Here is a 14,324-nt window from a genome sequence, read left to right as displayed (position 1 = left end):
GTGCAAGAGTTTCCCTTACCAAATGCTAGTGATTACTAAAAATGGGCATATCTCCCTCAGCTCATCAGAACACATCTGGACTTGTGGATGAACAGAAAATAACTGAAACTCCTGTCTGTGACCTGTGTGGTGACCTGAATGGCCATAACTATTTTCTTTTGTACCCAGGTTCTGGGAGCCTTAGAAGTGACTTAGACAAAATGCTTCAAAAAGAAGAGAAAGTTAGGACTTCGAATTTTCAAACTCCTGAAGATCATGACTAACCACCCAAGGTGGAACCTTGGCAGACAAGAAAATGAGGTTAGTGTTGCTCAGAGTGGTACCACCTGAAAGAAGGCTTCAGCGGACCCTCATGGCTTAGGTATCTTGCTTCGGTGAGAAGTGCCTGGCTTCAGCTTCCAGGTTTGCCTCGCTGGAGATTTTTGAGCTCCAAAAAAGACATTAAGGAGCAGGTTTATATTTTGGCAGACTCTCAGGGTGATGGGATAATTTACTCCGCCACCTTGACTGCACCTCCACCCACCAAATTATGAAATGTCTGACAAGCTGGCAGTCCTTTCTTTAAGTATTGCCAGGAACTGCCATCATGATGGTTCTTGGCAATGTTTTTTTGCAATTTGTAAGCCTGGCCGGTGAACTCCGCACCACTTGTGAAGTTTGCGGAGTTTTCCGCACTCCGCATTGTTCCTCGCTCGCGTTTGTCAATGTCAAGTTGGTGAGCGGATACAAGGAAAATCCACCTCCCGTGACATTTTTCCTCATCCTGGATCCTCAACATCAAGTTGGCAAGCGCAAGCGTGGAAAATAAACCTCCCGTCAAGATTTCACAAAGCGGGAGGTCAGGTTTCTCATTGTGAGTGGTCACGTATGCCCACGACTGCTTGCGTTGAGAAACTGCCTGTTCGCAGTGAGAAAGCTGCAGCTCGAGTAAATATCTACTCGAGCAACAGAAAGGAAAGCAGCGCCCGCTTGCGCTGTGCATGGTGCCATTCGCGATGATTGCACAGTGCGGACAAGCATCTGGCACTGAAAATCACAGCGAATGGCATTTTTCTATTGCACTCAGCTGCTTGCAGAGCTCCTCGTAGCGTGGCAGAGTTTTTTTTCCACTTTGCGGAGTTTTGCATAGCGCAACTCCGCAAACTCCGCCCACAGCTCTGTCAAGCATGATGGGTCTGTTTAGCAAATTGTTTTCTTTTTTAATTTAAAAAATAAAAAATAAGAAGAAAATTTTCCCCTCGCCGTAGAAGTCCTCTCCCATGGTGAGTGGAGCATTTTGTAGTGTTCACTGACCCTTGCTGCAATGGTTTTCCTGGCAATGACGAGCAGTAAAAATTGACTTCTATTTCTGCCCATGTAAATTTGATGAGCAGAATTAGAAGTTAACCTCTGACGGCTCTTACTCCACCGCGCCATTAAAGGGATTTAATCTCGGCAGGGATGGAGTAGTCCCCACCGTGATTAAACCAAAGGGCTGTCCGCTTTTAAATTGGGCGTGTGGACCACAATCTTGGTGGTATGGATAGTCCATGCCTGTTGCAACGCAGTATCCATGCAAACAAGATTTAGATCAGGCCCTTAGTCCTGAACTGGCAAAGGCACAAAAAATCTCCATAAGGACTTTGCTAGGAGTGAATTTGAATGTTCCTGCTTTGAGTTTTTCCCACCAAAAAGAATGGCTTAAGTGGGATGTCATCGTATATAGCCTTCAATCTTGCCCCACTGAAGGATTCAACTTTCATAAGCAAACACTAAATCAGGAACTAAAAACTTTGACCGGGACGACCCGCTTGATATACCTGACCTCTGCTCCATTGCAGTCGGCCTGAATTCTTGCCTAAGTCCTGGTCAACCGCAAACAGTAGCTTCTGAGTGGCACCTTACTTTTTCTTAGTGCTTTTTGCCCTAAAATGTTTTTAAAACATATCTCTGTATCAATATTCTCCTTCAGTGTATTACAAGGAGAGCCAAAGCCTTCATGCAAGCTGTTTTTTTGGAAAGAAATGTTAGTGTTACTGTGCTGTGTAATTTGCCAGCTGACCTACTGCCTCTCAAAGTTAAACATTCATTTATTTGCAAGACTGGACAAACAGCTCATTGTTAACGTTTAAGCATCCCTCCATAAAACTGAAAACACAAGACACAGATCTTGTTTTTTGGAGCACACAGTACTGGTCTGGTATCATTGACACGTATTTCTCAGCTATGGATCTCGGGGGTGGAATCTTCCTTTCATTGGTTCTCACCCTGACCTGCCTGGTTTTCATCACAGTCTGGAAATCCACATGCCAAAGAAGCAAACTGCCACCTGGACCCATTCCTCTTCCATTTCTTGGGAACATTCTCCAATTGGATAGCAAAAACATGGTCAAGTCAATTTTGAAGGTATGGAAGCTTGATACTGACTGTTCTTTTCAGAGTAAATGTTGTTCACAGACTTGGTGAGTTTTTCCCTAAAGAAGCTCTGGTAAACTTACATCTTCCAAATGGTGGTAACTCTTTATACCAAGGGACAAGATACAGTGACTTTGGAAGCCCATTTTGGATCTATCATTTACTAAACAAATGCTCTCACTCTTTTAACTTAATCTAAAGAGGTTGCTAATGATAAAAATGAGTAGGTTCTTTACAAGAATAGGTGATGCTCTGTACTGTTCTACAGCTATGTACTCGTTCTTACTCACAAAGTCATAAGAATGCACTGTAGCCATATAGAGAATTTTGAAAAGGCTCCATGTTCTTGGAACACCTCTTTTTCTGTCCTGTGTTTTCATACAACGCATCTGTGTATTCTGGGCATCGGAATTCTGGTTCAGTTCAAATATTCAGAATAAAACACCTGAAAATAATTGGTTTGTAAAAGCAAAAGCCATAACTAGAAAAGTTGTATCCCAGTGTCATACTACCATTGGATAACCCCAGTCAAATACGATCTAGGTTGATAATTTTAAACTAGCACCAGTTTAAGGGTCCCTTATGCAAGTAACCAACTCAGTATCATTGAGAGTTTTCGTTGCAATCACATTACAGAAGTTAATGTTCTAAACTTGTGTTTATTGATTATCATCGTGTTAAAATACTTTATAGTTTTTAACAAATAGCATTGATTTTGTGCAGCCAGTAGTCAGCCTACAGGGTAAACGAGAATAAAAACCTACGAGGGTTGTGGTTGAGTCTAGGCAACTCATATTTTCTGCATATAAATAAGGCCAACAATGAAACAGTGCTTCCATCTTTACTGTATTGTGGTACTTGTGGGATTAACAAAGAATGCATTGGGGAAGTTTATAGAAAATCTAAAATGTTGTCAGACTAATCATAATGCTACTTTGCAGGATTAAAGGAGTGTGATTATTTCATACATTATTTGATTGCACTCCTTGGATCAGAAATGTTTAAATCAATGGGAGAAAAGTCCTCTGTATGGCTCGAAAATGCCATAACATTCTACGCTCTAATTTAGTCTAGCTACCCCTATATTTACATCAAGTGAACTGAACAATCATGTGTGTCCCCTGGAACTGCTTCATCCTTTTGCTTTTCTGTTCTGCAGAGCTCTGATGACTGTGGACACCAAAATTGTACCCATTGTGAGTAAGACTGACTACTGCCCTAGCAAGCCAGGCTACATGGTGATAGGTCTTAGTAGAAGCATATTAATATTGGCTGGGCACAAGACATCATTTAGCTTGTATCACTGTGAGGAGATTGACTATTCAGTGCCCCAGACTCGAGCCTCGTGCCTTCATCACGTATGGAAGCTAAGTAAGTGTGGGTTGCTAACACTGGGTGAATGATGGGTTACATTTAAGCCACGGTGCGTGCTGCACAAGTTTGTAGTCCACATTCAGCCGACTCTTTTAGTAGGCATACTAGCCTGCACATACTGCTTCCTAAGCCCACCTCTCAGAAACCAGTTGTAGTTTGTGGATGAGGCAAAATCTTCCAATGCATTCCCTTTGTTGGACTGAGTATCCCATTACTCTAATAAAACCCATGTATCCCCTGCTTTTTATACTGCCACCAGTCTTCGAGACAGCGAGACCAGATGGAGAGGGTTGTCTAACCTGTAATCAACATAAACACCTTAACACATTTATAGTGGTCTTACAAGTGATTTCTGGCTTCACAATTCAGGAAAGGTTGGACAACAAAAGAAAAAAGTACCTTTGTAGGATTGTACTGTTTTGTATTGAAAGACTTGTATAGTGTTTCATGTCCCCGATAAAATCCCCAAAACACTTCCGGGTCATCAACGAATATTCACCCCTGTTTAATGTGCCTGTTGATATTGTCTAGCCTATATGTTAAACATTGTGCATCATGTGCTGTGGCCAGGAATGTGTTCAAATAATTTCATAGCATAATTGTGGTTGTGCTCAAGCATGATATCTAGTAGAGAGTGTAAAGAGAGACATAGATGGATTTTGAGAGATATACCATCTTTTTGGTCTTTGCACTTGGTTGGTAGGTTGTGGGGTCGTAGTCTGACCTATATGAAAAATATTAAGCATCATGTGGGAGTATCAGGGGTTTGCTGCAATCTCTTGACAACAATCTTGAAGGTGCACTTGTGCATGGAGTGTGACGGTAAATTGTAAGATAGATGGAGTCAAACTTGTGGGTACACACCAACGTCCTTTAATCTGAGCTAAGTTTATCATCTGTGTGGGAGCAGTTAGAGAATTTCCTTCAATAATAACTGGGCATGCAATAGGCCCATTTGCCAATGATGGCAGAACAGCAGAAGAGAAGTCAGATTTTAAAGTGGGTGGGTTAGGAACAACTCTTATGGCCGATCACCCAAGCAAAATCATGGCGATATTAGTGCTGTTCTCTCTAGCCAGAACTCCATCAATAGGGAATGAGTAGCTTTCGGACACCCTCGATAGAACTGGCAAATTCGAGAACATTCAAGCCACATGCCAGATATCATCACTGCCTTTACTCTCTCTCAGGCAGGAATTCTCAAGGGAATAAAAGGTTATTCTTAAAGGAAGATGGTTCAGAACATTCAAGCTGCACACCAGAGTTGACCACTGCTGCTTCTTTCTCTGAGGACAGTGAATAATTCGTTGAGGACAGCTAGGGGGTGAAGGTTCTACTAGTGGTATCTATTCCTCACCATATGGTCAACTCATACTCTTTTTTTATTAGCAATGAAATGGGACTATAACTAATTGACCATTGTCATTGCATTATGTAAGAAATATTTCCAATTAATCAGCGAAAGACATATATGCATCAAAGGTGCAGAAGAAAAGAGACAGAGAGCGATATTTTATTCATTTACTGTATTACAAATATTGTGGTAAATATGGCACTTTCAATTAACAGAATTTTTGTGTTTCCTCCATTCCTGTGTCCTTTGGAGCAATCATTTTACAGTCCCTCTTTTAGACTCATTTGCCAGCAATGAAATGTGTATACGTTGTGTACAGCTTCAGAAATAAATTGGAGAAGGGGGCTCTTAAAAATGTCTTTTAATTGCTATAGCTCAGATACAGACTTTGTGCAAGATGATGGCTCTTGTCGCAGGCAGCATTGGAACTGGCTCCAAGCAGTAGTATCCAAAACAAGGGCCCACTGAAATATGAGATCTCTGTAACTGGTTGTCATCAGCCTTTCTGAAGCAGTAATCAGGGACATGAACAAGGGAAGGCCTTCTTGGGAAAATTCTTCACCTTTATCAACAGAATCTGTTCACCCAGCCTTAACCCCTACCTCCTACCGAATGGCGGTACGCAAAAATAACTAATCAGTATAGAAAACAGTGATGCATGGAATGCTTATAATAATCTCAGCCACTCGTAATTGATCTTGCCACATTACAACCCATCATTATTCTGCCCACCATGCCATTTCAGTTTGGGCCCAGGTATTGCAATCAGTCCTGACCCCACTCCAATATGAGCAATCCATCTTGAACTGCCAATGCAGGTCCCCTCTGAACCAGAACACAAGCATCCAAGGACCAGTTTCATCCTAGTTATGGACTCATTGGCCAGATATAGCTTGGTTGCAGTGACACAGTGTGCACTGGACCCACGTCTGGGCATACCCGTCCCACTTAGGGTGACACAATAAGTGTACAAAAAGGCAATGGAGACAATGCTTGAATTAATCTCAGCCACTGGCAATCACTTGAGCCGCATCCCAATCCATCATTATTCTGCACACCATGCCACTTCTTTGGACTCACTTTGGACCCAGCTATATGCAAATCAGTCTTGACCGTGCTCCAATAGGAACAGTCTAGCCGGAACTGCTAAGCCAGGTCCCCCCTGAACCAGAACACAAGCAACCCATATTTAGGGTTAAACCAGTCCTGGTTGCTTGTGTTCCAGTTCAGGGAGAGTCTATCCTGGCAGTTCTGGCTTGACTGTTCAGACTGGAGCAGGGTTGAGACTGGTTTGCACAAAGCTGGGTCCAATCTGAGGGGGCATGGTGTGCAGAATAATAATGGATTGCGATGCGGGACAAGTAATTACCAGTGGCTGCGATCAATTCAAGCATTCCATCCATCACTTTTTCGTACACAGAAATAACTGATGAGCAGCCCTTTGCAGTTGCAAGCCAAGGACTGACACCCAACAGAAGACCCTTGGTAGCGGCTGGAGCGGAGATCCAAGTCTTGATGGTCTTGGTCTGCCAGAGGTTTAACAGCTACCCTTCTAGAAGCCATGATGCCATCAACATTGGGCAGCACCAAAGCAGATAGGGCATTACAAAAGATGCCCCTGACAGAGGAAAATGCCCAATGGGTAAAAAACTTCCAAGATGGCAGAGGAATCCAGGAGTGGGTAGAGGGAATCCAGGAAACAGGCAGAACACCCAGGGGCGAGCTGAAGGAATATGCAGAAAAGTGAAGGAGAAAAAACAGTCAAACAGGAACCAGGAACAAGTTGGGAAAGAAGATGCTATCAACAGCACTGACAAAGTGTTGCGACGCAAAGGGAAAGAATTCTCAGGCCCTTTATATCCCAAAGGCCAGGAAATTATACCAGGAAAGGATGACGCCATGATGGACAGCGTAAGGTCTAATGGAAGTCAATGGGCAGCCGCCATCTTGAATTGGGAAGGTATTATCCCATGAACCCTCACTAGAGGATTCTGGGGAAAAAATTGTTTGCAGAATGGAGGCACCAAAGGAGCCTCCTAACAATTTTCTCCCAGAGGAACCGGGCAAAGATACAGGGGATTAGACCGGCGGGCAAGCTGTTGAAGGTAAGTGCTGGTGAGGAGGGCAGTCCCTGCTCTTCTCCTGCCACCAGTGCGTTGAGCACCCTACCCGCCTGAAAACACCCCAGGAATTGGGGTCAGGTGAGACAGCTGTGCAACATTTGCTAATAAGGACCTCATTGATTTTATAAAGCTAACTACATTTCCATCCTCCCTAACTTCAGTTCCTGTGCCTCCATCCTCCTGCCACAGGAATGCAGGAAATACAACTACACTGTCTGGGGAAGCTGCATCCAACCTCCTTCTTGTGACATGCTAGGCCAAGGCCCATCCTAAATGCATCTCACTGGTCCCAGCACCCAGATTCTCAGAAGTTGTATACTTGCATTTTTTTTTTTTAAATGAAGGAGGACCTTCCTGCACATAAACAATCATTTCCGGTTTGCTGTTTCTATGTGTGCTGTCAAAGGTAGCACACATGGAAACAGCAAAAATGAGGAGAAATAAAGTATTTCTCATTGTTTCGCCTGTTTAACACCAGGTTTTCCCCGATTTTAATCTTGGTGCTGCCTCCTATTTACTCTGCTCTTGTTAATGGGAGGCAGAGTCAAAATCAATGGGTGTTGAGGCGGAACGCCCACCACAACACCCATTGCCCGCCCCTTTCACTCTAAGTGCAGCTTAAAAGGGGGCCTTTTTTACAAGGCAGCGTTAAGCCACATTAAGTGGCTTAACGCTGCTTTGTTAATGAGGCGTAGCTCCTATCGCCATCACAATTGTGGCAATAGGGGCTTGTAAATATGCCCCAGAGTGTCTTATCCTGCCAACACCTATCTTAATTTTGTCTCACTATCTGGGAGCAATTCACAAAGACCAACTACACCTGTCAAGTGACCCAGGAATAGGCTGTAGGCACCAATTGATTACAACAAGAAAATATCAACTTTCTAAACGTAAAAAGAACAATTGATGGACAGAATGCAGAACAATGTCATACATTGACCCCAATACAGAGATCTGGGCCTAAATCCATCGTTTTTTTGCTCACCATGCCATTCCAATTTGGACCCAGCCTTATGCAAATCAGTCTTTACCCTGCACCCAATTGGAACAGTCCAACCCGAACTGCCAGGCCAGGTCCCCCCTGGACTGGAAACAAACATCCTAGGACCGGTTTCAGGCTTTCAGCCCTCATCAGCCAGGATAGCTTGACTCCAGTGGCATGGAGAGCACGGGACCCACGTCTGGGCATACCTGTCCCACTCGGGGTGATAAATGCAAAAAGAACAATTGACGGACAGAATGCAGGCAGAACAATGTCATACATTCACCCCAGTACAGAGATCTGGGCCTAAATCCATTGTTTTTTCCTCACCATGCCATTGCAGTTTGGACCCAGCCATATGCAAATCAGTATTGACCCTGCATCCAATGGGAACAGCCCAGCCCGAACTGCCAGGCCAGGTCCCCCCTGGACTGGAAACAAACATCCTAGGACCGGTTTCAGGCTTTCAGCCCTCATTAGCCAGGATAGCTTGACTCCAGTGGCATGGAGAGCACGGGCCCACATCTGGGCATACCCGTCCTGTGGAAATGTGGATTTTCCTGATCAGTTATGTCCCCTATCTTGGACCCCAACGGTTCTATGTGCATGTCACAAGTACATGTATGTTCCCTCCAGTTCCAGTTTCCAAAACGCAAACATATGTGCGTCCACCGTCAACATGTTCTCTGTCAGATCCGTCATCAATGGGCTGGATATTCGATTCCTAAGTATGAAAAGCCACCGACTTTATATGGCTAAGGTACTCCATTTTTACAGTTCAGGCAAGTAGGCCCGATTCTTTCCTCAAAGCCTTTCCCTGCTCTCTGTCACTGACAGTTTCAGCTTGAGCTCGCATCTGTATCCATGAACTTTGTCCTACTCCCTGTGCAGCTAACGGTGCCTGCCTCGGCCAGTTTTCGCCTGCCTGCCAAGAAGCTGTATTTCACCTTCGAATTATCTATTTTGCTCCTCAGCCGATGCATTCCTGTCTAGTAGTTTAAGTAAACATTCTTCCAGTTACCAAGCAAAAGGCCCGGCCTCTCTGTCCTCATGCAAGTAATTCATAGCCCTGTTACCATGGAAAGTTTCTGCCCCTTGCATCTCATATAGACACTTAGACGCTTGTGCACGCACACACAGTCAGTATAGAATAGATTCTGTCCGAGAGCCCTTCCCTTGTGGATAACACAGTTCTCTAAACATAGGATGTTAGATATGATTTGGGATTAGGTTGACTTGACCCCCCAGACTTCTCGTCTCCACATGTAGAGCTAAATGTCAAGTCCCCTTCACCCCCTAGTTGCACGTCAATCACACGTCATGCTGTTGCGCGCGCATCTATGTTAAGTATTATCTTATAGATCCACCTATGCATGATAATCAGAGCCAATCATGTTTCTTTCTGCTCCTTATTACGCCTAGTTTCGATTACGTACCACGATGTCATTTCTCTTATCAATTGTTACGCCTTTTGCATTCATTTCATTGTAATGTAAGACCTATAAAAGTTACTTCTTGTCAATAAAGTATTGTACTTCACTTCCTGAACCCTCGTGGTGACGGAACCTGAAGGCCGCCACTCGAGTCGGCCATTTTGGATGGAATAAAGCCCATTCAGAAAACCTCTTATACCACGGATTCTGCCTCTTGTTATTCTGAGCTATTTTACTTTATTTTAAAGATTCCGTATGAAATTCAGTTTAGGTAAAAAGAATATTTACCACATAATGGCGCCCGAATAGGGACACTTTCTCATCTCACGCGCCGGCGGTGCGTTGCAGGCCCGGTCTCCTGCCACAGCTGGACGGACCATAAACGCGTACCAGCAGGATTTCCTGTAAGCTCCCTCCGGTCAAGCGGGGGCGACTGAGGCTGCGATCAACCCAGACGAGGCGGTGAGAAGTGCGAAGTATCCCGACCAGAGCCTAGCTGAGAGAGCAAGATCCGAGGTATACAGAGGCCCACCAGGTTTTCGAAATCCCGATGTCCAGAGGGTCCGCTGTCCGCAGTCATCGAGTCCCGTTCATTCTCTGAGGCCTTCCGTTTCAAGGAGCTACTCGGTGAGTACCATCGCCGGGGAGGCGTGTTGACAGCACATAGGTTGTGCCGGTCAAGACGGATTTGGGTACACAAATCCGGTCTGCACTGTTTAGCAGTGTATATGTACTGTTTAGCAGTATATCAAGTATTCCGAAGTATTCAGTTATTGTCAAGAATTCAGCTTGGTGATTAGTTATGCAGACTGTCATCATCGTCGGTCATTTTTAAAAAATGTTTAATGTTTAAATGTTTAAAGTGTTCAAATGTCTTGCATATTGTGGTATGAATGATTGTTCTTTGTTCACTGTTCATTATTGTGTTTTTCGTATTAAGTGAATTCAAGAGTAAGTATCAGATCAGTTGTCAATATGCCGCTCTTCTCGAAGTTAAGACAGATTACTACCAGAAAAGGGGTGCTTGAAGAAGCAGTTCCTATTCCTCCTAGGGACACTCCAGGGCATTTTATGTACCACAAGCATGGCTTAGATGCCATATTGTTCCTTGATCTATGGGTAGATTATACCAAGGGATTGCCGGAAAGTCAAAGGTGGCCCGCAGCGGGAACCTGGGATGCAGAGTGCATCATGAAAGTGGAGGAAGAGTTATGGAAAAGAAAAGTCAGACAGTCACAGAAAGACGCTGTTGAGTTATGGCGTAAAGAATCTCATAGACGTACAGAAAAAGCACGTAGACAAGAAGAGAGGAGTAAAGAGAGTTCAAAGGAAGTTCAAGAAAATATATTAATTGAGGAAGGTATCCGAGTAAAATCAGAACAAGTAGATAGACAAAGAAACGCTCTTATGAGTGGTATGTATCCCCTCCTAGCCGAAGGACTACCTAAGGCTGTTCCAGAGATGCCAAAAGACTTGCCACCCCCATTATTTCCAATTAAGGTACATCCAAAAGGGCATCCCAGAACCGCAGAAGATGTTTTTCTCTCCTCATATCTAGATGACGCAGCTCCCGAGTATGCTAACCCCACACCACATAGACCGTCTGGCGGAGGGATTCAACGTCAGGATCAGGTATCTGTCCCCGTGCAACAGCAAGTCCCGACGCGAGCTCCGGCAAGCACATCTGTTTCCGCATCTATCCCCGCAATCGATTCTACAGTGGTATCGACACCTATAGTTGCTGTATCACGTTCGACAAATCCATTCACACCCGACGCCCCTGAAGGGGCCACGGGAGGTGCAAGCAATACTTTTACGCCACCTAGAATAAATAAACTTATTTTTCAAGAATCAGCGCATTCACGTACACCCAAATTCGTAAGTGAACGCACGCTTAAGGAACTCCTTATAGATTGTAGATATGACCCGGTGGTCGGTAAAGAGGACGAAATGGTCCTGGCATCATTACGTATCAGACGAGCCGCAGAGTATTTAGCGAGGTTACCAGGAATGACTACGCATCTAGATAACATATATCATTTTGTCCAAACAGGGCGAGACCCAGAATGTATTAACAGAGCTATGGAATTCCAGAAAGTAGAGATACAGGGGGAACTGTTACGTTTCCTCATAAACTGCGTGATCAGAAATCAAGACCGTCCGGGGGTAGACCCGAATACAATGCTTATTCTTACAAAATGGAGCCAGAATATATCAGAAGGGAGACACGATAAGAAAAACTGTATAATAGCCATGTGCCGAAAAATCCGTAGGGAAATAGAACGTATTCACGAAGAAAGATTGGAAACAGACGAGTTCGAGCAAGATGAAGTCTCCGAATCAGGGAATTCCGCAAGACAGTCAGAAACCATAGCATACGTAGGCAGAGGAAGATCCTGTGATAATACTAGATGCTTTTCTGATCCCATACACTCTGTATGTCCAAATAATAGCAGAGCGTATCCGACGCCTGTAATAAATTTAAAGTCTCCTGAACATCTGTTCCAAGCCGCAGATAAACTACTACGAGAACGAAGGGGTTACCACCTCCTCGATTCCATGGATGAGCAAGAATTGGCCAGATCAGCCGTTCACTGGATTGACAGTCCTGAAAAATACGGTGATGAGACCGTAGCACACACGTTTTTTAACCTTAGTGCAGATGAACAACGTTTAGCTGGAATCTATATGATTCAGCAACTCCTTATACTATATAAGAGCCAACATGCTGACCCTGGTCCTTTACCTGATATATTAACGGAACTACTCACGAACAGATGGAGAGGTTCTAGTAACAAGTTAATTAAAGAAATATTAGTGTCACGTAAACAGTATGTCCTTTTTGTAAATCCGGATTCTTTCCCGCTGCCCCGCAGAGAAAGAACGCCGTATTATATGGATAGACAAAATCCCTTACGAGAAGTGCACCCAATAAAAGGCGAAGACAATGAGTTTCACCGTGTATTTGTATACACACCCATATCAAAAATTGAATTGTTAGAAATGAAGAAAGTAGTACCAAGTCATGACAAAGACCCAGCGGGTTTCCACCGAGAAATTAAGGACATGTTGCTGATGGGAGAGTATACCTATCCTGATATTATGACGATATTAAAGGTGCTCTTACCTGCTGGTATTTATGAAAAACTGAAAGAAAAAGAGTGGGAAGTGGGAGACCAAAAGATAGATTGGACAGCATTAGAAACGGAAGAAAAGGCCCGAGCTGCAGGTTCAGGGCTCGGGGATAAAGTCAAAGCATTACCAGGTTTACTAGTACAAGTACTGCCACGTTTGTTAACTACGAAAAAGGAAGATTGGGGTGCAATCACGGCCTGTAAACAAAAGCATGATGAAGACACAAGTGACTATTATGCCCGTTTTGAAAAATGTTTTGGAATAAATAGTGGTATAAAAACAAGTAGTGAGTCGTATCCACATTTATTTGTAACAAAATTAGTAGAAAATGCATTACCTCCAGTAAAGAATAGAATATTGAAATTCGAGAGTACCTGGCAAAGTAACACTCCGTCACAAATGCTACAAATGTTACAGTATCATCACAATAGAATTAGAGATGAACAAGAACACGAACAAAGACGTATGAAAGATACAAAAATGAAAATGCTAGTGTCTCAGACAGTACCGGCTGAAGGACATAAAAAGGGTATGACACATTCCGATTCAGCAGGACTGGTAAAAGGGACATGCAATTATTGCAAAAAACCAGGTCATTATGTACACGATTGTCCAGTTTTAAAACACAATATCGCCATAGGTAAAACACAAGAAAGATCACGGCCACTCAGACAAGATCAGAATGAACAAGGAGCTATGCCACATTCCCAGGCCATGCCAGCCGCACAACAGCCAATACAGTTTGTGCCAGCTGCACCACCGTTGCCTGTTACTGCCACACAAACCACCACACGACAAATGTATCAGACTGCACAGTATGAATATCCTGAGTATCAGCGTTACGCATGAACCAGCCTAGAGAGGGAAGTTGACTTACCGCTTATCGAGATTCCTGTAGATCAAGAAGGACCTTATGTACATAGTGAATTATTAGGTCAAGATAGAAAATTCTTACTCGATACAGGGGCAAGTCGAACAACTATAAAACGTAGTGAAGTTCCAGGGGCACCCCTCTCAGGCTCTCAAAATGTTTCCCTTGGTTTTTCAGGAAAACCTATTGTTAACGAAGTATCACAGCCTCTTCCACTTACGATAGGACCTTTGACACGAACTACAGATTTATTGCTTACTAAATCATGCCCAGAAAATTTGTTAGGAATTAAAACTCTGAAAGCCCTAGGAGCCATAATATGTTGTTCTCCGGGAGGAATAAGGTTGTTTTTACGTGATTTTAAAGGTCACTATGTGTCTAGAGACATGGATCCCCGACTACAGACTTTACCAGCACATCTATGGGCACAAGGCCCTACTGATGTTGGTTGCATGAACATTACACCATACCCAGTTACACTCAAGGCAGGAGTGGTATTACCACGAATGCGACAATACAAGTTACCGCAAGATGCTGTAGTGGCTTTGCTGAAAATCATTGATGAGTTAATTGCCCAAGGAGTAGTTGTAGAAACAGACTCCAATGTATGTAATTCGCCGATAATTCCGATTCTTAAACGAACTGACCCTACTGCTCC

The 14,324-nt window shown here is 43.7% G+C and overlaps 1 protein-coding gene across 1 annotated transcript in view; it reads left to right on the top strand.

Moving 5' to 3' along the window:
* The first annotated feature begins 2,163 nt into the window (after nt 1-2,163).
* The window catches only part of LOC146798113 (cytochrome P450 2C16-like), a 383,825-nt gene continuing 371,664 nt past the window's right edge, over nt 2,164-14,324 (top strand). Inside the window, exon 1 of the mRNA XM_085625338.1 lies at nt 2,164-2,385. Within this exon, the coding sequence (XP_085481464.1) occupies nt 2,206-2,385 (180 nt within the window). The 5' untranslated portion in view covers nt 2,164-2,205. The remainder of the gene's footprint in view (nt 2,386-14,324) is intronic.

Source organism: Triturus cristatus, chromosome 9, assembly GCF_964204655.1.
Source record: "Triturus cristatus chromosome 9, aTriCri1.1, whole genome shotgun sequence".
In the NCBI taxonomy this organism is placed as follows: Eukaryota; Metazoa; Chordata; class Amphibia; order Caudata; family Salamandridae; genus Triturus; species Triturus cristatus.
This window is presented reverse-complemented; position numbering and strand designations above follow the sequence as displayed.